At 46.6% G+C, this 25,688-nt stretch overlaps 1 protein-coding gene across 1 annotated transcript in view; it reads right to left on the minus strand.

Annotated features, from left to right (window-relative positions):
• Positions 1–6,973: 6,973 nt before the first annotated feature.
• Ipo9 (importin 9) overlaps positions 6,974–25,688 on the minus strand; it is a 33,990-nt gene continuing 15,275 nt past the window's right edge. Inside the window, exons 5-24 of the mRNA XM_051204079.1 lie at positions 24,732–24,820; positions 23,425–23,511; positions 22,649–22,768; positions 22,454–22,554; positions 22,248–22,306; positions 21,532–21,683; positions 20,016–20,114; positions 19,110–19,216; positions 18,314–18,453; positions 16,909–17,068; positions 14,725–14,951; positions 13,057–13,205; positions 12,341–12,469; positions 11,371–11,646; positions 10,376–10,542; positions 9,611–9,744; positions 9,123–9,245; positions 8,652–8,756; positions 8,386–8,462; positions 6,974–7,955 (exon numbers count right to left, since the gene is read on the minus strand). Of these exons, the coding sequence (XP_051060036.1) occupies positions 7,845–7,955; positions 8,386–8,462; positions 8,652–8,756; positions 9,123–9,245; positions 9,611–9,744; positions 10,376–10,542; positions 11,371–11,646; positions 12,341–12,469; positions 13,057–13,205; positions 14,725–14,951; positions 16,909–17,068; positions 18,314–18,453; positions 19,110–19,216; positions 20,016–20,114; positions 21,532–21,683; positions 22,248–22,306; positions 22,454–22,554; positions 22,649–22,768; positions 23,425–23,511; positions 24,732–24,820 (2,612 nt within the window). The 3' untranslated portion in view covers positions 6,974–7,844. The remainder of the gene's footprint in view (positions 7,956–8,385; positions 8,463–8,651; positions 8,757–9,122; positions 9,246–9,610; positions 9,745–10,375; positions 10,543–11,370; positions 11,647–12,340; positions 12,470–13,056; positions 13,206–14,724; positions 14,952–16,908; positions 17,069–18,313; positions 18,454–19,109; positions 19,217–20,015; positions 20,115–21,531; positions 21,684–22,247; positions 22,307–22,453; positions 22,555–22,648; positions 22,769–23,424; positions 23,512–24,731; positions 24,821–25,688) is intronic.

A 25,688-nucleotide genomic window follows, 5' to 3' on the forward strand; every position in this document is an offset into this window, starting at 1 on the left:
ATCAGTGATTTTGCTGTTTGAAAAATTCTAGGGTGGAGGAATAGAAGGATTCAGGGGCTGGAGTGCCCATGCAGGTCAGAACACACATGCATGCACGCATGCACACACGCGCACACACGCACATGCGCACACACACACACACAAAGACACACAGACAGACAGACTCTGACAGGGCTGACCTTGCCTCACACTCCTAATCCCAGTGCCTCAGGTTTCTGAGTGCTGGAGTGAGCTACCTTCCCAGCTAGCACTCCTTAGAGGCTGCGGAAGCACAGAAACGAATGGTTGGGATGAACTATATTACCACAACGGCCTGAGTCCTGAGAGACCATGGAGCAAGGACTAAGGAATTGGGTGTGAAGGCCGGGAGCCCTGCGAAGGGCTGTCCAAATCCTCAGCCTTCCTAATCTTCAAGTAAGAGGATTCAGGGTACCATCCTTCTCACCAAGAGTCGGTCTCTCTGGGCTCCTTACCTTTGAGTGTGTGAGACAAAATAAGGCTTTATCATTATCAGTAGGAGGCTGGCAGGGGGAGTGTGAGCAAGACATTAGACACCGAGATTGCAAATGAGCTCATTGCACTGTACAGATACAGGAACTGAGCCTCGGGGAGAATCTGATTCTCTCAGCTCACACGGCTGAGATGTGAAGTCCATACCCTTGGCATCCATCAGCGGTTCCTCCCTCCCTAAATGTTTAAGACTGTGCCTGCCTGGCATAAGAACCAGATACTTAGGGGAACAGGGGTGCTGAGCTCCGAGCCTCATCCCTAGCAGCCCAGGGCATGGAGTGAACAGGTAAGCAGGGTGTCAGGGATGAGGAAAGTATGAGGACTAGCCCATGCCTGGGACCCGGGGCCTGGCCTCAGCATTCAGAGCCCTGTACTCCAGGCTTCTCCCAATCCGTCCATGCCCCTGGTCACATCCGCGCCCAAGAGCTAGCCTGTGCATTGCTGAGATGCCCCTACTCTCCCAGGCCCTGGTCCCAGGCTAACTCTATCTATCCATTAAACTCCTGTTTGACTACACCAGTTTGAGCCGAGCCACTTTGAGATGAGACATTTCTTTTCCTAATTCCTACTTCTGTTGGTGCCTTCCTAGAGAATTTCTAGCTTCCTGCCCATGTACCCGGCTTGCCTCTGGCAACCCAAATCATACAGTGAGGTCATTATATATCCCTTCCCTCCATAGGACCCTGTGTCCATAACCATGATTGAATGTCATAGAATTTTTCTTTTTCTGATTTTTCTGTTTTGTTTTTGAAGACGGGGCTTCTCTGGATTGTTTTGGAGTCTGTCTTGGAACTAGCTCTTGTAGACCAGGCTGGCCTAGAACTCGGAGGTCGGTCTGCGTCTGCCTCCCTGAGTGCTGGGACTAAAGGTGTGCGTCACCACTGACCAGACAGTGTCAAATCTGAATATATCCTTTTAAGTTCTCGGAGAGGAAGAGAAAGGCCCAGAAGAGCACCAGGGACATGGCCGAGGCCGTGGCTGACCTGGGAACTGGAAGAACTCTGGTCCCTCCTAGTGCCCATTGGCCCAGCATAAGCAAGCATAGCAATTATGTTTCTTGCTGTAAGAATGTCCTCTGTGTTTGTTCTTGTGGTAATAGGCACTTGGGGGGGGGGTAGGGGCCGGGGTCACCCTGCCACCTAGCCACAGCTAGAAAGGGTGCTCTCCTCCAGAGATTGTCTTTAGGATTGCCTCTCAGCATGCCAGGCTCCTGCTGGTCTGCGGTGTGCTCTGCTACAGAGCGGAGATGACAGTCTGGACAGGCTGAGGGCTTGGGCGGTACGAGCAGCCACTTCTCAGGCAGCCTCAGTCTGGCCTTAAGAGCTGGTCCTGGCAGTGGGGCGTACCGGGAGTGCCAGGTTATCTTCCAATGGCACTTAACTCAGCCTGCAGCTCTGCCAGCTGGGCAGGGTGGGAGCAGACAAGTGTTCAGGTCTGAGTGAGTGGTGAAGGCTGTTCACGGCCTTCCTGTTTGTCTGCTGTCCCCTCACAGCCTTCCTGTCTGTGCCCCTCCTGGGAAGGGCTTGGGGCCACAGTACTCAGCACTCCATCTGGGGGCTGTTTTCAGCCATCCTAGTACAGATGGGAACTGTTGAATTTGGATGGATGCACAGGGCCTTTCTAGCAGGATCGGCTCTGCCAGGCCAGGTTTAGGTGATATTCCATTAGATTCAAGGTCACACTAACAAGCTAAATCCAATACTCTAAGCCTCAATTCAAAATGCTTTGTTACTGTACTGACTTTTAATTCTTAGAATCAATCTGCAGAACAGATACCAATATACCTGTTCTGTGGACTTGGAAGAAAACTTAAGTAAAGCTTGCCCCAAACTATCAAAGCTGGTAAGTGGGTCTGCCAGGATGCACAAAGATGTAACCTGGCTCCAGAGCCCATGCTGTGAATCACAAAGTAAAACTAGGTACAAGTCCTGCCCTGCTATTTCCTGACTGCCAACTCAAGCCACTCGACCCCCCCTCCCCAAATCTTGGGTCCCTCATGTGGAAATATATGGTTCATTCAGAGCCACTAAAACCCCAAAGTCAGAGCTTAGAAAGACACCAACGCACAATGATTTGGTTTTTTTCAAGACAGGATTTCTCAGTGTACTCTGGCTGTCCTTCAAAGCTTGAGATCCACCTGCCTCTGCCTCCCAAGTGCTGGGATTAAAGGTGTGAGACACCATGCCCAGCTGAAAATAATTTTTTTTTTAATTGAATGGATCAGACAGTATCCTACCATCTAGTGGGGGAATTTAGTATGTTATGGTTTACTTTCCTTCCAGGGTCATGAAGGGATTGTGGGCCTCACATAGTACAAAACTCAGGTAAGCATTCCAAGCCTATTTACGCTGTCTTTTTTTTAAACATATGCTCGTATATCAATTTGTGAGTTCGGGCCTATGTGTACACACGCACCCTAGGCAGACAGCTCTTCAAGTATCCCGTGCAGCCTTCTCCCATCCTGCCATCACCAGGCCCTCAGCCAGGATCAGCCAGGCTCCAGGGACTGACAACCTACTGTGGGAACCCAGGCCCCTCCTTTACGCCCCTTCCTGGCTCTTGCCGGACTTTGACTGAGCTTTTCCCTGTGGGTATCCTCAAGCAGTGTCTCCCACCCTGCAAAAACCTTGTAGGGTCATGAATTTCAAAGAACTCAACTATGTTGTGAGAGTGACTTGTGGGGAAAACACAGGAAACTGAGTCGGTACACCAATCTGCCACACAGATAACCATAGTGGGTGTTGGGCGGGAGCTGTGGCCGCCAGCCACGCTTCCATCCTGTTCCCCAGGCAGGTCTACAGAGTTGTCCTCCCAAAGGCTCCCCGCGCCTTGATTTAGCATTGGCGGCGGCATCTGTGAAGCTGAACTGAGTCAGGGTCAAATGCAAAAATCCAACCAGGCAAGTGGAGCCAAACACAGCTAGCTCCTGTTCTGTGTGAGTGTGCATGTGCGCATGTGTGTGCGCGTGTTAGGATGGGACTCCTCACATTCTGGTGAGCTGGGCATCAGTTCCCCATCTTACAACAGGGAAACCCAGGTCTACAGGACAGCATTCTGTCTTGGCTTCCTCCCCAGCTATATTGCTGAAGGGCTGCTTGAGCCTTTTAATAGGCCAGTGGCTCATGTTTTTCTTCTCATTTGCATGTGTGCCACACAGGCAGGAGAAACCTTTTGTAATCATCTAAAAAAAAAAAAAAAAAAAAAAAAAAAAAAAAAACAAAAAACAAAAAAACAGATCACTAGCTGGCTTGTGATCTTCACAGAAAGGCAGAGCAATCACCAATTTTTGGATTTTATTAACACGCTGGCTGCTTGCTGCTAGAATGTCAATCTGAGAATGGGGCTTTGGCGTGTGACTAGCAAATGCTTGGCCTCTCTGATGCAGAGGAACGCTAGAATACTGGGAAAACACACCTGACCCCTGTCGCTTTTGGCAGACTCTCCCTTACAGTCATTCATCTCTTCCCGTTTGTTATAACCTTAGCACACATGCAGCTCTTCTACCTAGGTTTGCTGCCAGATGGCCATGCCACCTGACACTTCCTCCTTCGGCTCAGGCTCCCTAGAGGAGGGGGCCTTGTTGGAGCTGCCACCATTTGGCTCACGTATCTGTACAGCTTTACTTCTGGCCAAGACCCCACGAATCCCAGTACCTTAATTTTTCTTGGCAGGGTGCTGATGTGGGGAGTACGACATTGTCAGCTTGCCTGATGCTAATCAAGGGCTCTTCCAGCGAGCCACACTCCAGGCTTTTTTTTTTTTTAAACGACTTTGTATGTTTATGTATACAGTGTCCTGCCTGCATGCCAGCAGAGGGCAATAGATCTCATTCAAGGTGGTTGTGAACTCAAGACCTCTGGAAGAGCAGTCCCTGCTCTTAACCACTGAGCCATCTCTCCAGCCCCCCCCCCCTTCTTTTAAAAGATGGGCTCACTCTGTAGCCCTGATTGTCCTGACACATAGAAAGACCTGCTGCCTTCTGCTTCTAAAGCACCAGAATTACAAGGGTGTCCTACCATGCCTGGCTCATTCTAACATTGCTACTGTGCTTATGCAAGCTTTTAAAATGCAGTTTGTTTCCACTGGGTGGTGGTGGTGGCGGTGGCGGCGGCAGCAGCAGCACACACCTTTAATCCCAGCACTCGGGAGGCAGAGGCAGGCAGATCTCTGAGTTCAAGGACAGCCTGGACTACAGAGTGAATTCTAGGACAGCCTCCAAAGCTACAGAGAAAGCCTGTTTCAAAAAGCAAAAAACAAAAAGTTGTTTCATGACAATCTTATCTGAGTCATCTCTCAGATTAAAGGCAGACACCTCCATGCTAAGCCCTAGACTAGCTTCTTGAGAAAATTAGCCTTCCGTGTCTAACAGAAGTTTAATAGTCACTGAAACGGACAGGAAACAGAGCCAGAAATCCATGTTTTATTATTCACTCAGGCACGACAGGTCTACCTGGTGGGCTGGGGCACGGCAGCACTTTGCAGTGGTGTAGTGGGATGTTCACTGTCTCCTCCTGTGGCAGGCTTCTGAGCCACTCTTTCCCCTCAACGGTTAGTCCTTGGTTGTCATTTCAGAGTGTGGTCGTCAGTCAGGACCACTGACAGCGAGCGACAGGAGGAAAGCCTGCAGCATCCCACACTGGAGTTTTCTGGGCTCTTAACAGCAGTATTTTTACTCAGGAACACAGCACTCTCATGAAATACTCTTGCCAACCTCCTTTTCTTACGACTTGATCTACTTGGATCCTAATGTCATCTAAAATTTGATCAGCATTCGTTGTCTAGGTCAGTTTCTTTCGCAAATGGCTTCCAACTCTTGGAAAGAGTAAGGCATAAATAACCCACCCATCGCTGCACCAAAGATGACCTATCTCGCATCCCTTCAGAGGGCTCACTTGTAGTTTGTAAGCCGGTGGTGCTTTGACCTTCCTTGTTAGTCATGCTTATTTAGTATGGCTAACGAAACCTAAGCTAGCTCTCATTATTGGCACCACTGGCTCTTTAGCTACAATGAACAACCCGGCCCCAGCAACACCTTCTCCCACAGAGTCGACTGCTTTTGAACCATTTGCTCTAAGTTTAAGCTTCCTAGTCAGTGACTTGAGGTAACAATTCCTCTTCTTGGAATTTTACCTGCTTTTCAGCCTTCTAGTGTCTCACCCATACCCTGGAAACCCTTCACTATTGGGAGCCTGCCCCTCATTAGCTCAGGGGTCTTTTCGTAGTCTCCCAATAGTCAGCCGCACTCTGTGCAAACGAAGTTGGTTCTCAAGAGACAAATAGGAGCCAGAGTTCAACGGTGTGTCACCAACAGCCACCAACACAACTCTTGCCCTACTCTTAGGAACAGGATGAGAAACCTCAGTGTACCTGTTGCAGAAGTTAAATACTCTGAAAACAATCTGTCCAAGGGGCATAAGATCCTCCACGTCCAAGCAGGTATATGTTAGCAAGGATGGCTTCCTAAAGGAACTGGTTTTCAAGTTTCCTAAGGCAGGAGCTTAGCCATCCCGTCAAAAGTGAAGCATGAAGGTTAGCAGCCCTTTGAACTCATTTTGGCACTAGACACAGAGGAACTGTTCTAATTGGCAGGCTCAGACGAGACCCCAATCACTGTCAGTTGACGTGCTGGGGGTCTCCCAAGTTTTCTCAACTCAGCAGGCCAACGCTGCTAGCCTGGCACCGTTCTAACATTTCAAAACCATTGGACAACATAATTGTGTGGAATGGTCTACTGTTTTAGCACCAAATCCAATTGGCTTTGAGGTCAGCTATAGAGCAAGTTTTCCCCCAAATTCCTACTGTGGTTTTCTGGGTACCATTTCTCTTTATCAAGGACTCTTAAGTTCAGGAGGAAAAGAGGGGCAGAGGCAACACTGGTCTCCACACTGCCAGCCAGAGGACAACTATCCACACTTTCTGGGGCGCTTACAAAGGTGGAAACTTGAGTGAAATGCCTCTGGACTCACGGTTGAGCACTAAGGACATCTGGTGGTATAGTCATCGATAAGCTGCCACATCCTCATGGTCCCAGGAAAGGCCTTTTAGATTAAACGCTACAACTTCTGTTTAAGAACAGTGCTCAAAAGTCACTTCTACATTCCCATCTCTTAAAAATGGAGGCCCAGATGTGGGCACTACCAAGCACAGGGAACACTGGACTACCACTCTGTTCTCTGTGATCATCACTCACTCTCTACTCACAACACAGGAAAACCCACTGAGGGATGTCACTTATTTTTGCAGTACTGTGGACTGAGCCTAGGGCCCTCCACATGCTGTACCACTGACCCTTTAGCCATATTTGAATGAAAAGTACCAGTCCTCTTAAGACTTTTGAGCTCTTAGCCAAATCATAGTAGGATGCCAAAACAGGCCCTACTCATGCTTTCTGTTTTGCTTTCCTTCTAAAGGGAATAAGCAGAAGGTAGAGGTGCTAAGACACCTTTATAGTATGCAGACTAAATTCATTTGTAAAGATTGCTTTACTGTCCTAGAAAAATACATGTTGCAAACTCAAGGGCTACAACTCAACCACTTTGGAGGATTCCTGAGGGACAGGGGTGACCTTTGACTATCAGGCTCTGTGGTTATACGTAAAAGAGGCATATTAAATATAGATGGGTCAGGCAGATTTAGAAAAAAATCTTTTTTCCTGATTTTTTTTTTTCCCTAAAAAAAGACCAGTCACCATCTGTCTGGCTTATTTTGTGTGCGCATGTACATATAGGAACAGCCTGGGGGAGGGGCTGTGTCATGCAATGAAGCAGAGCTGGCTCCCTTGACAGAGGCCTTAGTGTTGCATGAGGAAAGATGGAGGGAGGGTTACTGGGAAGGGTTAGTATGGAGCTGTCCAAGCTTGTTCCTACCAAGAACCTAGAGCATCAGGGGCTGAGGGTAGAAAGCATAATGATCTCTTTCAAGGGGGCTCCTATCTGAACACATCAGATATCCTATGAAAACGAACAGGTATGCTTCTGAATAGAAATGAATATAAATGGTAGTGACTTCCTGCGTTCCTGACGTGGGGCACAGTAATCAGGAACCCATAATCCTTCTGGGTATGTTTCTGGTCTGGCCAACAAAAGCTGCTAGGAATGGAAGTGAGGGCAGAGCTGGGGTATCTTCACAGGACTTTGAGAAATGCCTTTTGTTTTAGCATTTTTAAATGCCAGCCCTGGTGAGCAAGGACTGAGTTGTCAGTGTCACTGTGGAGACCGTGGAGACCATGGGCCAGGAAGCCGCTCCAGGCTGAGAAACAGTGCATCTCAGGACCAGTGGGGGCTGTGGCTAGCCTGTGGCTGGGCCAGGAGAGAGGGAGCACAGGCTGCAGACCCCTAGATGCCGATGCTCTGTAGGACCCGCCTCTCGTTGTCATTAAGGTGGCACGAAAACATTATGTAACAGGGCTGCTGAGCAAACTGGCAGAGGAAGTCGGTGAGATATGCCTGGAGGAAGAACAAGATGGCGTTACTCAAGGCTCCCAGGGCCGACAACAGCGTGCAGCCGAGTAAGGACCCCCAGTAAGTAGTTGGTACAGGAATGCTGGCTTCCAGACAAACGCCAGCTTCCTAAGGGGTAAGGAGTGGGTAGGCTTTCACATGTTACAACCCAATGACAATGCCCTATTTCCAAGGCTCTATCTCCTATTTCACCCAGAGAACGTCCACAAAGTAGCCCCTTAAGACGGGACACAGCTGAGGCAGGACGGGGGGGAACCCCAGCACCCCTCTGCTCCCCACGGCCTCCAGCGCTCAGACAGCAAGCACACCCACTTTTCCCGTAGTTCTCCTAACTATGGACGGATTTGAACCTACAACCTTGCTTCCATGCTTGAAATCGATACTGTGACTTGTAAGACGTCTATGGAGCACTCACCTGTAGGTCAATCTGATAGAGAGGGTCCTTCAGGGCATCAGGGTCATCTTCCTCATCATCTTCATAGTAATCCTCCTCTGTTAGACAACACAAGGCAAGTTAGGACAGAGCCCATGGTCAGGCCTTTGCTGGTATTCACCACCCCATGGCAAAAGCCCAAGGGACACGCCTGGGAGCCCACACCGCCTCCCCTCGTGCTTGGAGAGCCCATTCTTGGCACCAGTGTGCAAAGACCGTATTGCCCCGTCTGGTCTCAAATGGCTTACCGTATTTACTTGTAGCAAGGATGTCAGATAAAAGCTGGCCAGCTAACCCATCCTCCTCTTCCTCGTCGTCTTCCTCCTGGTCCTCCCACATATCATTGGAGTCATCTACTTGAAGATGACAAGCAGATGAAACAGTCATGCATTTCCCCTCCCAAAGCCTAATGGGACAAAAACAGGGTCCAGGGTCGCGGCAGTATGGACTACCCTCGTCAAGGGTGAAGAACCAAGGATGGCCAACCTTCTCAAGGAACTAAAGCTTCCCAGGAGGGGTAGGGAGGCAGCTTGCTTCCTAGCTGCCTCACCTTTAACCTCCATGAGAACTGATGTGGGCCAGACAGTGCAGACATGGAGCGGCTTTTCAGAAACACCCTGCCTCGCCCTTCCAAGCCGTGCCTAATAACCCTAATTGATCATGACAGTATGGGACTTGACCCTCCAGGTTAAAGTCTCCCGGGGTAGGGCCTGGTGCACCTTGATTCCACTCTGTGGTAGTGGCCTGGCGAGCCGCATTGGCCTCCATGACATTGGAGAGTTCATTGATAATCAGCTTTAGGATCTTGACCAACAAAGGAATGTTTGTCCAGCGCTCTGGGTCTAGGAAGGAAGTGAAAAGACCTCAAGTCAGATCATCCCCGGGCAGGAGCTCCATCCTTCCCATAGTTCTACTCATAGTCCCTCCGGTGCTTTCCACCATCTCTGACTGTATCCAGCCAGCAAAGAATAATTCACATTTAATTCTGCCTGGTGTTATATATAACAACTCAGCAAGGAGAGTTAAGAGTTCCGGGATTAGCGATCAGTTGCTACTAGTAACAAAGCTGAGCTCCAGGATGAAAGCTGGGGAGCATTGTCCCCAAGCTTTATTAGGTGCCAGTGCCTTGATTTTCAACACGACGGATCCATACGTTCTGATTTATTTGTGCTTATTTAAACCCTGCAGAGACGGAAGCCATACTCACTTTTGGCTGACTTAGAGCGGGTACGAATGCCTTCATCCAGGCCGTAGATCTCTTCTCCCTTCACACGAATATCCTGTAGCCTCTTGTCATCTGCATTGATGCCATGCTGAAGCAGCTTACATAGTGCTACAGAGCTGGGAAGAGCCAGAGAGTCAGCCCGCTCCTGCCCACTGCTTACTCCAAGGAGATTAGCTCACTGGCAGAAGATGAAGACCCTCCCTCCGGTGGGGAAACTTCTTTTCATGACTAATGAGCAGAGTCAGCAGAGTTCGCCTGACAGTGCGATTTGGTACCCAGAGGTGGTCTGCTATCTGCTCAGCTTGAACAAAGTTAGGGTGGGACACACAAAGTCTGTCCACAGTGTATTTAGGTAATAAGGTTCAGTTGAATAATCCTAGGCTAGAGAGGTTAGGGATCTAGAGTAGTAGAAGCCTTGTCTAGCAGGTCCAGGCCTGGGTTTGGTCATCAGCATCAGAAAAATAAAGACAAAAGTCTAGGCTACAGAGTTGCAAGCAAAGGCTTGGGTTTATAAAAGAATAAGCGACTATCTATGCTTACTTAACCAGGCAGAGTCTGTTCTAGAGGAGGCTGTTGGAGTTCAGAAGTACACATCCTACTCAACACAGAGACATTGAAATATACGGTTATCAAGAAAGATGAGACAAACCACAGGGACAGCTTGGTATGTCAATGGTGCAAGTCAGGGAGGAAAGATGTAAATGTGAGGAGAAGTAGAAAGCTCAGAGAGAGAAGACAGGGCCTTACCTTACTTTGCCTTCATACTGTCCATAAAAGAGATGCTGCCGGCTTGTCCACTCAGCCATCACAAATTCCAGGGCAGGCTTGCCAGTCGGTCCTGGGAGGCTGCACAGGAACTCCAGCAGAGGTTCCAGCTGCGTGTGCACGAGGTGAGCGAACACCATGATGAGAGACTAGAAGAGAGTAAGAGGGTGCTTGTTTGAGGGGCGAGAACAGCCCAGTCAGCTAAGAAACAGACTGGGGCTGGGCATGATGGTGCACACCTTTAATCCCAGTACCCAGGAAGCAGAGGCAGGCAGATCACTGAGTGTGAGAGGCCAGCCAGAGTCACACAATGAGACTGTTTAAAAAGAAAAAATACAGAGTTTGGTTTGGGCTGGGGAAATGGCTGAGTGATTAAGGACATTATTGTTCTGAGGAGCTGGGTTTGGTTCCTAGTATCCACAACCATTTATAACTCTGGTTCCAAGAACTGGACTTCATGTATATGGTGCGTGCATGCATGCAAGGAAAATACTGTTGTTGTTTTGCTGCAGCTAATGCCTAAGAATCACAAACAAGAGACTCAGCGCCCACGTGGAGTTTGAGAGAAGGGAGAGAAAGAGGGGGTAGCTGGTGGCCAACCGAAAGCAGGAGAGGTCAGAGAGGGAGAACAAGAGAGAGAGGCCTCCTTGCTTTTTTAAAAAGGGGGGCTTGCGAATGCATAACTGAGTCCTCTGGCAGCCAGGTAAAGCTTGAGCCGCCAGGTAAGGCCATGAGCATCCCGCCCATCGTCGGGGGGCAGGGGTCAACTGGCTGCTAGTTCCTAACAGATACTCATAAGCGTAAAATCTTCATATACAAATCATATCTACTCATAGGGCCGAACATGGGGCTTTCTTTGATCACGTTTCTTGGCCAGATCAGATCCATTTTTAGTTACGTGTTCTACAAGCATAGTGAGTGAATAAATCAACCCGGGACCCATATACCCAGTTGATTCTGTCACCCACTGCTCTTACCTGCATGACACTGAGTGTTTCTGCCTGTTGCATCTTACTGAGGATGGCACGAAGAATCTGGTCCAGATTCTCCCCGAGCTCCCGCCCTGCCTTGGAGATGAGAGTGGAGACCAGGCGGCCCACAAAGGCTGCAGTGAACTCAGAAGTGCGTGGGTCCAGGAGCTGGCTCACCACTTGCATCACATACCATAGTCCATTGTGGCCTTGCTCGTCGTGCCACTGAGCTACCTGTTCCAGTGTCACTGACACGTAGGCCCGCAAGCACTCTCCACCGTTCTGTGGGGACACAAGTAACAAGATTAGCCAAGGAAGGAAAGGGCGCAGGGAGGCCCTGGACTCTACTGACGGAAGCCCAGAGAGTTCACGTGGCCCATTACACTAGATTTATTGCTCCAGATAAAGACAGGCACTAACACCATCCTTCCTTTACCCGATCAGCTAGCTCAAAACTGCCTACTTTTCACTACAGGGGCCAATCACCCAGTGAATTGAGGTTTAACAGTAAAGATTTACTGTTAGTATTGGAAAAAAACCTTAGGTGTAGCAATATCAGGAGTCCTAAGACCCCACACAAATCAGCTTGCCTACGAATTTCCAATCTGACCAGTATTTACTATCATTTTTCTATGTCCTTTATATGCAACCACAATGAAGACCTGAAAAGTTACCGACATCCTCCATCCACCAGGTCTATCGCTTTGTTGACGGTATCAACAGAGCCTTCAGAAAAGTCCCAAAGCCCCACGTCTGACACGTAAGCTCCTACAGCATCAATAACCAAATATAGCCAGCCAGATACCTGGTGTTTACACTTTTAAAGGCTGTAACAGACCGCAGAGCACAACCAAACTAGGCTTCTCGAGTTGACAGACTTGTATTTCCAAAGTATAATCATATGTCACTTTTTCTGAGACTACTAAATGGCTACGGCTGGGAAATGTTTTCTTTCTCGTTTCCAAGTCTCAGATACCTGCATGGTGGCGTTATCATCCGTGTGAAGGGTGCACTGTGCCACAGCAGGGAAAGCTTGACAGATGAGGAGCTGGGAAAGGGGAGGCTTTGTATTTCGAACTACTGTAGTCAGGATATCAATGGCTGTCTGAAAGAAGAAAGAAAAGTCAAATTACTTCTGGGGTAGGAGGTATCCGGCACCCAAGATGCCTGTTAGGTATCTGGAGCCTCAGCTTCATTATAGGGCTTCTGATTTTAAGAGCCTTGGGGGCAGGTGGTATTTGACAGTGGTGAGGGGGATGTTTCAGTTGGTAAAGCATTACCCTTGTTGCATAAAGAACTGACTTCTACTCCCAGGATCCCTGCCAAAAAGGCAGGCGTGGTGGCATGTGTGCGTATAACCCTTGTGCTGGGGAGGCAGAGGAAGGAGGTTCCCTGGGGCTTGCAGGCTAGTCAGCACACTTGGCAAGACTTAAGCCAATGAGACATCTTGTTTCAAAGGAGGTAGATGGTGTTTCTGATGACACTAGAGGGTGTCTCCCTGCCCCCACATGCATACACAGACACACATGCATGGGGGGGGGGGGATGCCACCAGGCGTGGTGGTGCATGCATGCAACCCCAGACCCGGAAACAGACAGGCAGATCTCACTTCCTGTCCATGGGTGGGATCTGTGGGTGGCACCTGAAGAGTTCTTTCTCCTCCTCTGGCTCACAGATCTTATAGCCACTTACCGCACAGAGCCCTGCAGGGATCTTATCTGCTGGGGCCTGCATTATGCTGACCAGAGTGGGAATCAGTCTCATCTGCATTGGGCCTTGACAGGCTTCAATCTGCGACAGCTCCTTGAAGATGTCCTGAGCCAGCGAGGCGACAACAGGGTCTGAAGTGGATAAGGTAACATGGAACCTGTCTACTTCTGGTCTAACAATGTTGTTTCTTGTTCTACGTCTAACAAAAGTTAAACACTTCTGCACAGACTACATCTCACACACATGGGAAGTGTATCAGCCATTTAGATCACCTGAAGAACAAGGGGATGCTAAATCTTCAAAAGATACAACCGATGTTTTCATCAGAGAATGGACTTCTTAATATCTACCCCTAAAGTTAAAGTAGGCCTTTCTTCTGGGGTACCAGGAATAATAATGCAACCAAATGATAAAAACCAAACAAAACAACCCCCAAGCCCCAAGCCCCCATTGATATCTTATAAAGAAGTCAAGAAAGCTGGCTGTGGTGGTGGCTGCCTTGGATCCCAGCAATGGGGAGGCAGAGGCTGGCAGATCTGAGTTTGAAGCCAGCCTGGTCTACACAGTGAGTTCTAGGACAGCCAAGGCTGCATAAAGAGACCCTGTCTTTGATACAAACGTGCAAACACTGTTGCCCCCAGGCTCTCACCCATTTAAAAAAAAATTATTGAATTTATTTTATACTTATTGTATATAGGTGTTTTACCTGCATACATGTTTGGGTCCTACATCCATGCAGTGCCTAAGGAGACGGGAAGAGGGTGTCCCCTTTGGAACTAGTTACAGAAGGGGCTGTGGGAGATTAAACTGGGGTCCCCTGGAAGAACAGCCAGAGAGCTCTTCACTCCTGAGCCACTGCTCCTGCCCTTCCTACACCTTTTCAAGAAGCCACACATATTTCTTGGGGAGTAGCCACGACAGACAGGAGGAACTCCTAGGGTCCTGTCTGTAGTGTAGCCAAAGACACAGCTCTCAAAAAGCAGAGCTTCATAAAGAGATGGAGCTGCTTCTTTTGGGTGCCTGTTTTGAGAAGGGTTCTCATTGTATACCCTTTAACCTGTAATCCTCCAGCCTCAGCCCCAAGGGCAAGGATCACAGGTATGTATTGCCTGGCTAAGAAATGGAACCTCACGGCAATCTGCTTTTTACTATGTAATGAAAATACCTTTTTCATGTAGCATGGAAAGATGCACGCAGGGTACACTAAGGTACATGTTAAAAGGAACTACAGCATTTCTTGTAACACAAACATCTAGCCCTCAATTAACAGAATGGGTAAATTAAAGATATAGTAATTTCACAGAAAACTACTGGAGCCTGAAGAGGATAAGAGATCCACAACCATGCTCTTCAGGACACATTTTTGAAGTAAAAAAACAAAAACATTTTTGGTAGGACATCATATAATAACTACTATTCCACGGCCTGGCTTAAACCCAGGGTCTCCATGTGTGCTACAAGGACTCCTGTCCAGACCGCTCAGGGAGTTATTTACTTCCTATTCCACTATCATTTTTGAATTGCATCTTTTTGTGTTGGTCTTTCTCAGTATCTTTCCTAGCCCTTGTGTAAGGTCACCGACCCCAGGGAGAGCTTTCTAAACCCACCCGTCGATTCTCATCAGCACAGCGTTCCCGATGGCATACATACCATTACTGTACTTCAGGAAAATGGCAATGGTGAAGGGACAGACTTTGCTTTCCACGCTTGCCGTGAATTCAGGGTCAACAGTACAAACGATGCACAGGGTCTCCATCACCAGGTTGAGGACTTCTGAGCTGAACTGGGCTGCTAGGTGGATGAGGCCATCGAGGACGCTGGGGAGGAAGGGCTGAAGCACATGTGTGCTCTCCGAAACTTTCAGCTGATCACAGTAACTAGAGAGAGAGATACATAACTAAGAGTCCCTCACAAGATGACCCTTCAATTCTTAGGCTTCCAATCTTATATCTTTGATGACAGACAAACCTGGTGATCAGAAATGGGTCACCAGGACCCACACACTGGAAAGATGACCGACTGCCACAAATTGCACTTTTTGGGCCATGGCATACACATGCCCACAAATGTAATTAAAAATTACAATACAGTGTCAGTAATAAATAGCAATAAAAACATTGTCTTGCTAAACAACACGCTAAGAGACAGGGTTTCACTATCCTCTGCCTGGACTGGAACTTGATATGCAGACAAGGCTGGTCTTAAACTTAAAGGAACCACCTGCCTGTGCCTCCAAAGTGCTGAGCTTAGCAGTTATGTGTCATCATACACCCCTCGTTTGTCTTATAGTCATACAAAGCTCCATAATGACCAGCGAAACCAGGACATCATGGGCTTCATGCTCGGACCTTACTTCTATTTCTTTTTAAAAATTTTTCTGGGTCTTATTTAAATAAATAAAAAAAAAGCATACACCAGAAGAGGGCGCCAGATCTCATTATAGGTGGCTGTGAGCCACCATGTGGGTTCTGCAAATTGAACTCAGTACCTCTGGAAGAACAGTAAATGCTCTTAACTGCTGAGCCATCTCTCCAGCCCCTGCTTTTAAATTTATCTTGGTTTTACTCCTGGCCCATTTTTAAAGATTTAAGTAAGATATACATAGGTTTTAATGGATTTGTTCTTATTTAGTTGGCAAAGGCTTTAAATTATTTATGTGTTGGAGAAGGTCTGGGATGTTTCTGATCTGGAGTTGGAGTTACAGGTAGTTGTGAACTGTCTGATGGCTTCAGAGCTTTCTGAAAAGCTATTCTTGCTTTTAGTATAATATAGTATTGTAAATTCAACTAGAGCCAAACACTGGTTTTACCAAGACTGCACAGGAAGATTGTACCACGCAGTCTTCACACGTACAGACAGACAGGGTGACTCCTGCACATTCCCTAAAGACATGCCTCCCACTCTCCCTCCTCTCTCATTGCATGGCTTCTCAGTCACTGTTTCAAAAGTTATGAAGGCAGGCGGATCTCTGAGAGTTCGAGACCAGCCTGATCTACAGAGCGAGTTCCAGGACAGGCTCCAAAACCACAGAGAAACTCGGTCTCGAAAAACCAAAACCAAACAAACAGGATAGGAAGATAAACTTTGTAATTCTTATGCATAGAATTCAATTGAGATGCTTACATTTGGACCTTAAAATATCTTTTAAAATAAAAATGATAGGGCCTGGAGAGAGGGCTTGGCACTTCAGAGCACCTGTTCCTGGGGAGGATCTGGGCTCATTTCCCAGAATTCACAACTGTCTATTATTACTCCAGTTTCAGGGAACCAATGCCCTCTTCTGACCTCTGTGGGCACCAAACATGTACCTGGTACAGAGACATATGTGCAAGAAAACACACATATAAAATGTAAAATAAAAAACGTTTTAAAATAACAATGATTTCTCTGGTCTGGGTAGGAACATAAGTTTAAAAAAAAAAAGGCTACTAAACCTCTATTCTTTACCAACGAAAAAAAAGATCAAACTGGAAAAAATGCATGGTTTCTAAGGCCACATTCTCTCAGATTTGGTCTCTAATACAAGAACTATCAACAATGATGTGGTTGCTAGTCAGACTTGTATGTCCCTCATCAATTATGCAACTTTTATGTCACTCAGAACCTCCGTTATGCACCTCCTTCACCGCAATAAGGAACAAAAGGGACCAGGACACCTGAAATTACCTGCATTGCTTTTCCCCCTTTCTTTCCAATGTGCATCCTGAAGCCTGAAGGAGATCTTCAGAAGAAATTCCCAAACATTATATATAATGCACAAGATAGCTATGATGCTCTCTGCCCGAGTCATCTTCTCTTTAAGCAATTCTTACCACTCTGTATTAGCACACTTACCCCCAGATGGCTCTCACAGCAGAGATTCGAACCGATGGGGGTTGTGTTTCATGAAGCCCACTAACTGTTGCCTGTAGGAACTGCTGAATCAGTTCAGGGGACATAGCGACAGTGAAACGGCTGGCAGCCCAAAGTGCCCGTCCCAGGAGGAAAGGAGACGCTAGCAGAAAGAGCACGGTTACAGGTTAGATGGAAGTTTTTCTTCCCCCTTCCCCAACTCCGTTTCTCAAATATTAAATAACCGGAAACAAGCATACGGTAAAAGAAAGTTGCAATGGACGGTACAGAATCAATTTCTCAATTCTACCTCTGACTACTAAGTATTCTGACACTAAAGCCCTTGGTATTTCTTACCTATATTACTAGTTCATCTAACTCTCCCTATTACTGTCACAGTAATTGTACAGAACACAAATTATAACTCTGATTACGTTATCCCTCTATTAACATCCTACCAAATAACTTTACAGTCCACCAAATACAGATAGCAATAGTGACCGCAGTCATGGCTACCAAACACAAGCACACCCAGCCCCGGACACTCACACCTTGCTGTCGACTCTTTTATGCCACCTCGGTGATCTCGCTCTGAGCCACCGTAACCCTGCATGCTCTGCTTTCTCATCTGCTACATTTTGTTTGATAGTCTAACCACTAGCGTAAGAACTGCTACCTCCTGCAGAATCTATTCAGCCTGTCGAGAGCTCAGCTTAGTTATTCACACTGAATATGTAACTGACAGGAGTTATTGAACCTAACCAACCAATAAATAATCACTAAAACTTCACGAATATAGAGGCAGTCATTGCCTAGGTATGGTCTAGGTGCTCCTCAAAGTCCCCTGAGCTAAACTGACCACTTTCTAGTTTAGTCGTGTTATTGTCTTTTGTGGATGAGTGTTGTGTGTACATGGTGTCTGTGCTACATAAGTGCCTGGTGTGCAGAGACCAGAAGAGGTTGTGCCGTCTCCCTGAAATTGGAGTTACAGACGATTGTGAGCCACTGTGTAGGTGCTGGGAATCAAACGCAGGTCCTCTGCAAGAGCAGCCAGTATTCTTAACTCCAGAGCCATCTCTCCAGCCTTTAAAAATCATTTAAAAAAAAAAAAAAATTTTTTTTTTTTTTTTGAAGACAGGGTTTCTATGTAGCCCTGGCTGTCTTGGAACTCACTCTATAGACCAGGCTGGCCTTGAACTCCTGGCTCTGCATCCTAAAGGCTGGGATTAAAGGTGTGCTCAGCTCCCTAAAATCATTTTAAAGGAATACCAAGACATTAACTTGACATCCTCTCCTGGCCCATGATTGCACACATCATACTCACATAGACACACACTTTAAAAAGTATGTAAGTTAGTTAACAGCAGGTCCCAAGATCTCCTAGAACCCTGCATGTATTAAAACTTACCTGACAGGTTGAGGTCTGCAAGGATGACGTTGGTCAGGAACCCATGCATGTCAAAATGGATCCTGCCATTCTTCACACTGTCAGTGATGATGGATTTCACTGAGCCTAGAGCAAGCATGCAGGCCTCGTGGATTTTCCACCTGCAAAAGGGTTTAGTTCGCTAAAACAAACTGCAGTTCCAAATAAAGGTATCTAAAGTAAGGCCATTTAGAAAATGTATTCCACATGATCTGATGCCGAAGTTATTGATCTGTATTTCTAATTCATTTAATTTAAAACAATAGTTTTACCTCTGTCTATCTAATCCATCCATCCATCCATCGGTGTGGGAGCATTTATTAGTAATAGCATGCAAAGGTCAGCCCATTATTTCTACCCTGTAAGTTCTAGGGCCTGAACTTAGTTTGTCAGTCTTTACATTAAGTGTCCTTACCTGCTGAGTCATCTCATCAGCCATTACTACTACTACTACTAATTTGGTTTTTCGAGGCAGGGTTTTTATGTGTAGTCCTGGAACTTGCTCTGTAGATCAGGCTGGCCTCAAACTCACTATGTATCAAGGATGGCCTTTGACTTCTAACTCTCCTGCCTCTGGCTCCAAAGTGCTAGGACAGAAGTCTTGGCCCACATCCGGTCTCACCCCTCCAATGTAAGCACTACTATGAAACTCCTATGACAACACTGACTATGTCAGCCACCCTCTAGTGAACAGAAGCTCCCCTCTTCAGAGCTGTTGAGAGAGGGAAGAAATGATGCGCTGGACAAGCCTAAGCAGAGTGCTTCCTCGTGTTCTTACCAGTGCTCAGTGCCACTGTTTTTGGTCTGCTCAGCTTCTTGTAAGTGCCGAGTAGCTGCAGCAGCCAGGGCTGCTGCACTTTCATTCTGGAAATCTGTGGCCACAGCCTAGGGAGAGAGATCTAAAAATAAATATGGGTGTGGGTGGTTCAAACCCCGACACACCCACACTAAACCCAGACCAGGCATTTAAAAGAGACCCCATTAGCTCAGGGTTTCTAATGAAATTAAGAGCAACACCCAAAACTTTGCAGCTCTCAGTAGTTGCTGTCTCTGGCTATATTAAATACAGCACAGTAAAAAGTAATAGTCAGCCTTGGATAACAATGGATCAGAAATTTATTCTCTTGGAAGCTGGCTGATTGTGAAAATATAAGACCTCTCTAACACTGTATTCTTTTTTCCTGTTCTTTTTTTTTTTTTTGGTTCCAGCAATTCAGCCAAGCTCACTGTACACATGCCAGGCAAGCACTCTGCTACCGAGGCACATCCTGCTCCCTGTGTAACGTCATAGGTGACCAGACATAACCAACCAACACACAACAGGAATGGCAGTCTGTTCCTAGCACTCTGGCCTACAGACAACCCTATGCTCTAGTTGGAGGAGCCAAAGGAATCATGGGCTGATGCTGCACGCTCATCTCCCAGCAACCCTTTTAAGTTTGTCAGCTAGCTTCTGGTTTGTGCCATGGGGGTTGGCTGAAGGCAGGAGCAAACACAAGTGTTCCTGACTCAAGGAGCTTTAGAATTTCTAAGTCTCAAATTCATAAGCAACTTTCTTATGGCCTTAAAAAGGTCTGGGGTGAAGCTGCCCAACAGTGCTGCTTACCTTGGGTTAGATGTCTAGGAAGAAGAAACTTCCAGTTACTGGAGGGTTATTTGGTTGAAGTAGCAACGTAACTCTTACCAGCAACAAGTCTTGAGCTGCAATTCTAACAGTGTAGGAGAAAGTGTCATCATCCTCATCTTCTACAAACTGTTGTGGGTTAGCGGTCCACACTTTAATCTGCGAAGAGGATGGGGTCAGGTCATTGCGGGGCCCCCTCTCACTGCATAACCCGGCTGGCCTGAGAGACATCTGGCTGCCTTCCAGTGCTTAAAAGTCTGTTTGTTCTCTCTTGTTGAGGAGAAACAAATCATTTATCTGAATCTGTAGGAATGGCTATTTTTTTTGCAGCAGAATCTTCTTCAGAATTTGATGAATTTGCCAGAGGAGTGGTGGTGGCACACGCATTTAAGCTCAGCACTCAGGAGGCAGAGGTGGGTGGATCTCTGTGAGTTCAAGGCCCTGCCTTGAGCTCCCACCCCCCAAAAAAGAATGACAAATTACTTAGTTTCTGCCATCAGCTTGTAACTCTGATAAAGACTTTCTGAATATCTAGATTATTTACTATAAAATTTTACCAATTCTTGTGCTTATTTATATAAAAAATATTGTTATTCATATTCTTAAACTTCTTTTAAAAATTACATTTATGCTAATGTGGAGTGGGTTCTCTTCCACCACATGGATTCCAGGAATGAACTCAGATCATTAGGCTTGGTGGCAAATGTCTTTACCTGCTGAGCCATCTCAATGGCCCATGCCAATGTATTCTTTTTGCTTAATATTTAAAAAAATTACAGAATTTCATTAATTGCTTGAGAACTTCACAAGTTGTGTTTTGAGCGTATTCACCCCTTCACTCTCCCCAGACCTGGGGAAATTCACTTATTTTTAAATTTTGCAAGGCAGGGTTTTATGTAGTCCTGGCTGTCCTGGAACTCACTCTGTAGACCAGGCTGGCCTCAAACTCAGAGATCCACCTGCTTCTGCCTCCCCAACAGAGGGCACTGAAGGTGCGCATGTCTGGCTGGGGAAGCAAGTTTTAGAAACCAGGGTGTTGTTACTCTTTAGTTCTCCCTCTACATGCAATCAGAGAAGCCGTAGCTCAAGAGCAGACAGCACGAACACGTGTGTTGGTGGGAACCGGCACTGCAGAGTAAGCCAAGAAAAGGCTACTCAAGTTCAGACGGCATGGTTTGCTCAGTATGGCGCATTACAGATGTTGCTGGGTCACGGGAGTCCCAGGGACTCCCACACATCTCACCAACCACTGGTCTCAGCTGCTGCATTCTCCAACGTCCTTTTGTGGTTCCTAATGACCCATCAGCCAAGCTGAGAGGGGACAACGACTAATTTCACCACTAGGTATTGAGCAGGCTCTCCCACACAGAGCTCATCCTAATGAGAAGTGTTCTGAAAGTCTGGCTAACGTTAGAGCTGATAAAACTCCCAACCCTCGGGGATGAGGTGATAAACGATGCCGAAGCTTTCCTAGCATGTGTCAAGAGTTAGTCTCAGCGTCTGCTTTCTAGAAATGAGGCATCTGCTTGGCCAAGCTGCCACACACTTCAGTAACTCATCCCCAGGTGCCACTTGCCTGCTCCTCGGTGATCTGCATGTACAGGATGACGTAGTAAATAAGCTCAGGCAAAGCCTTCCTAACAGTGCTTTTGAATTTGCTGTTTTCTAGTAGGGCATGGACAAATTCAAAAATGCTGAAGACGAGGTTTTCAAAGCCTAGGACTTCTCCTACAGAGAATACACAAGAGTACAAATTAAAACAAAGAGAGAAAGTGTTCATTCTGGACATAAACTACATTATCTTTGTGTATCAACTGAGCATGTAAAGTAAACTTGCTAATTATTCCTGAAGGATTGGTATAGGAAGCTTCAGCTTCCTTCTTTACAGTCAAAGAAAGGAACTTTGAGGAGAGTAAATACTTTTAGGAGTTAAAAAAAAAAACCCCACAAACATGGAAGCTATTTTCCAGCAAGTCTACTTTTGATCTGAAATGCTTAAATACTGACATAGAAATGGAGAGTAGCATCATATAGGACTTCGAAGTTAAATGAGGCAAAATATCACGGGTAGATGGATTAGACATCGATCTATTACAACCCAAATGCTGTGATTTTCAGTGGACGGTGAATGTTCCTAAGGATGAGACGGGAGATAACGAATTCTCAGCGCCTCACCCAATGCACTTAAAAGAGGCATTACCGCCTTTTTTGTTTTCAACCTCTGACTTGTGTCTGTCTAGATTCCTTTCCCTGAGAACAGGTATTTCTGGTAGGATCAGGTAAACCACATACCGTCCGAGTCCACAGGGTCCTCCACTTCCTCTGTGTAATTCACTTCTGTCCTCACATAAGTATGGTGCAGAGTAAAGGCAGAGAACCTGGAGTCTACAGGAGCGCTAGATACCCAACACTAGGACCACACGGAACAGAAGAGCAGGACCCGAGGCTAGAACCCCGAGTCTAGGCAGCGGGTCCTTTGGGCTCTCAGGAAAGGATATAAGGCAGCACTTTCAGTTAGAGTGTTCCAGACGATGGGCAGGATCTGCTGCATGGAGGACACCATGTGCTTTGGGAAGTTTTTCACCAAGGCTGTCACTGCCTGAGAAAACAACAATAAAACCCCACTGAATGACACAGAAGCAATCAATGATTTCTGACTCTCAACGCCAAATGCCACTGTTAGTCATCTTCACCTTCAGAACCTCCATCTTGAAACCACTGTCAGATGTGGGGCCGTCTGGCATCTGCAGGGCCTGGACAAAGGCCTCTGTGAACTGCTGCACCACGGGAAAGATGAGGACTTTGGCTGCACCCTGACAACAGAAACCACAGTCAATGCTCATCAAACCCCAGCCCACAGCTTCCGCTCTTCTTAGGGCCAGGTTCCTAACACAGGGCGCAGGGACAGTCACTGCAGGGCTTCTCGAGGCCTCACGCCTCAGCTCCCACCTTCATCCCTCAGTAAGGTCCTCTCCAACCTACCCCTCCCCACTTCTCAGAAATGCACCGAGTCCCACCCGAGACCCGGGACCCGCATTCCAGCTAGCTTTCTGTTACACAAGAGGGTCTTAAGACAGCAGGAAGGCTCGAGATGTCTAATATGAAGGGACACAGGAAGAGCAGATGTGTAGCTCAGCTCAGTGGAATATGTGAGGTCCTAGTTTTAATTCCTAGCATGGAAAAACCAAACAAAAAAAAAAAAAAAAAAAAAAAAAAAAAAAAAAACAAAAAAAAAACTCACACCCAAAAAACCAAAACAGAAGGAAAGAAAAAGAATGGATCTAGGGAAGGTATTTGTAGCTAAAACCAAGATGGGTATCTATATGTATGTGAAAAATGTAATGAAAATGTTAAACCTCTCTATGTAAGACTGGCTATACCCTTTCTGGTAATTATGAAATTAGTCATTGGCAGTGGAAACCATTATTAATAAAGACCAAATTTTGTTAATCGCGAACCAAAGGCTCACCTTTTCCAGCTCTTCCATGTTACAGATCATATGGGCACAAGTAGTAAAAATCTCTACTGCTCGGGACCGAGTTCGAATACCATACACCTGGGGGAAAGATCATGGCACAGTCATGAGACTGGAGTGTGTACGTGTGTACATATGACTAGAAGAAAAATCCTCACAGGTAAAATTAATCCCCTAAAGAGATACAGATCCAATATGCTTATGTCAAAAATGAGTTTCTGTAATTAAGAGAGCATAAAGCAACAAAATGCTAGAACTTACTACATTCAGCCTTGTATAAACAGGCCTATGACTAAAATCAGGTCCTGTAGCCATTGTTTTGTTTGTTTGTTTGAGACAGGGTCTCATGCTGTAGACTTCACAGGCCTACAACTTACTGTGTAGACCAGGCTGGCCTACAGCTCAGCCTGCCTCTGCCTCCCAAGCACTGGGAGTACAGACATACTCCTTATGCTGGGCTTGGCTAACATGTGCTTTCTCCTTTTTCTGGAGACAGGGTTGTTTCTCCCACTTCAGAGTCCTGAGCACTGGGCTTACATACGGCATGTGCAACTGTGGCTGCTTCTTTACTTTGTGATGACAGAAGATAAGCCCAGGAGCTTGCAAAGACGAATCACAGGCGCTATACAGTGCTATATCCCGACTTCCCAATGTATTTCTTTTAAAATGTGCAGTAGTCATAGGGGGCAAGGGATTATGGAGGCTGAACACCTATGAGTGTTCATAAATGATTGTGTAGGGATCACTATTTATATATATACTAACACATACATACCTACTACATTAATAATCTATTCACACAAGAAGTACAGGACTGTTTCTAAACCCTTAGCTCAATAGGCAAGGTCGGGAGTGGGACATGAACTCGAGGGGGATAGGGTGCCAGAGCCTGTGTGCACTGATATATTCCCCTTACTTTAAACTTGAGGGGGATAGGGTGCCAGAGCCTGTGTGCACTGATATATTTCCCTTACTTTATGTAGGGCTTTTTGTTTTTGTTTTTTGAGACAGGGTTTCCCTGTAGCTTTAGAGCCTGTCCTGGAACTAGCCCTGTAGACCAGGCTGGCCTAGAACTCACAGAGACCTGCTTGCCTCTGCCTCCTGAGTGCTGGGATTAAATCCAAGGCTTTCCCATACAGCCACAAATTCAAAGACCATGGTCAGTTCGATTTCTGATCTAGATCACTGTCAGTTCTAGTTTTGTGGTGGGCATCAGTGACAAATACCATGACCAGAGATGTGAATGCTGACCAGAGCCAAATAGGTCTCTTTGCTGCAACCACTGTGCTGAGATTTCATACCTCAGCCATGGTGAAGATCTTATACATCTCTGGGAGAATGACAGGAGCAACAAGTGGCATCTGCGTGTCTGTCACTTCCCGAGTAAACTCTGCAAAGACAAAAGTTAAAAAATGCTCCTTAAAAACAAAGTGTGAAAATTACCAAGCCATCTAGGTAGAGTTCCTAGTCGGCACATGATGGCCACTGGTGTAGCAGCCTCACCCTGAGGAAGAAAGCGAAAGCACAGTAGTATTTGTTGTTAGACGGGGAGAGAGAATAGGAACACACAGCTAGACAAGAGGTTAAGACAGAAAACAACAGAGACTGAAGAGATCTGCAAGACAAGTGCACCCAAGTCAAGTCAAAGGGCACTGCTGGTGAGCACGCTAGCGTTGGGTGCACTTTCGAGATCTCACAGCTGTCGTCTGGGATTCAGTTCTGTCCTCTAACAAGTTACTTCAATGCAAATAACAAAGCAAACATAAGCCAGGCACAGTGCTCAGGAGGCACAGGCAGGCAGGTCTCTGTGAGTTAAAGGGCAGCCTGGTCTACTTTGCAAGTTCCACGACAGCTAGGGGTACCCTGTCTTGAACAATCTAACTAACCACCCACCCACCCACAGATGTACTAAGTGTCAGCTCCATTTATCAATGTGTAAATCTGGAGCCATTCTTAACTGGACAGGAAGGGGATCTCTAAGTGAAGGTATTTAACCCACTGTAGACTTGAAAGATGCTAGAAATACAGATCACACCCCCTTGTGCTTTGAAAAAGCGAAATAAGAAAATGATATGCAAAGCACATAAAGACCCTGTGTCAATCCCACAAGTCAAAGGTCAAATATGGGAGGCTAACTCTGCATTATGAGTGTGGTTTCCTTCTGAAAGGTAAATGATGAGCTTGAATAAGGAGTGTCAAATTCTATTTAGATTTTCAAAGAAATCAGCCCAAATAAATATAATGGATACCATACTAGC

The sequence above is a fragment of the Phodopus roborovskii genome, unplaced genomic scaffold (genome assembly GCF_943737965.1).
Source record: "Phodopus roborovskii unplaced genomic scaffold, PHOROB, whole genome shotgun sequence".
NCBI lineage: Eukaryota > Metazoa > Chordata > Mammalia > Rodentia > Cricetidae > Phodopus > Phodopus roborovskii.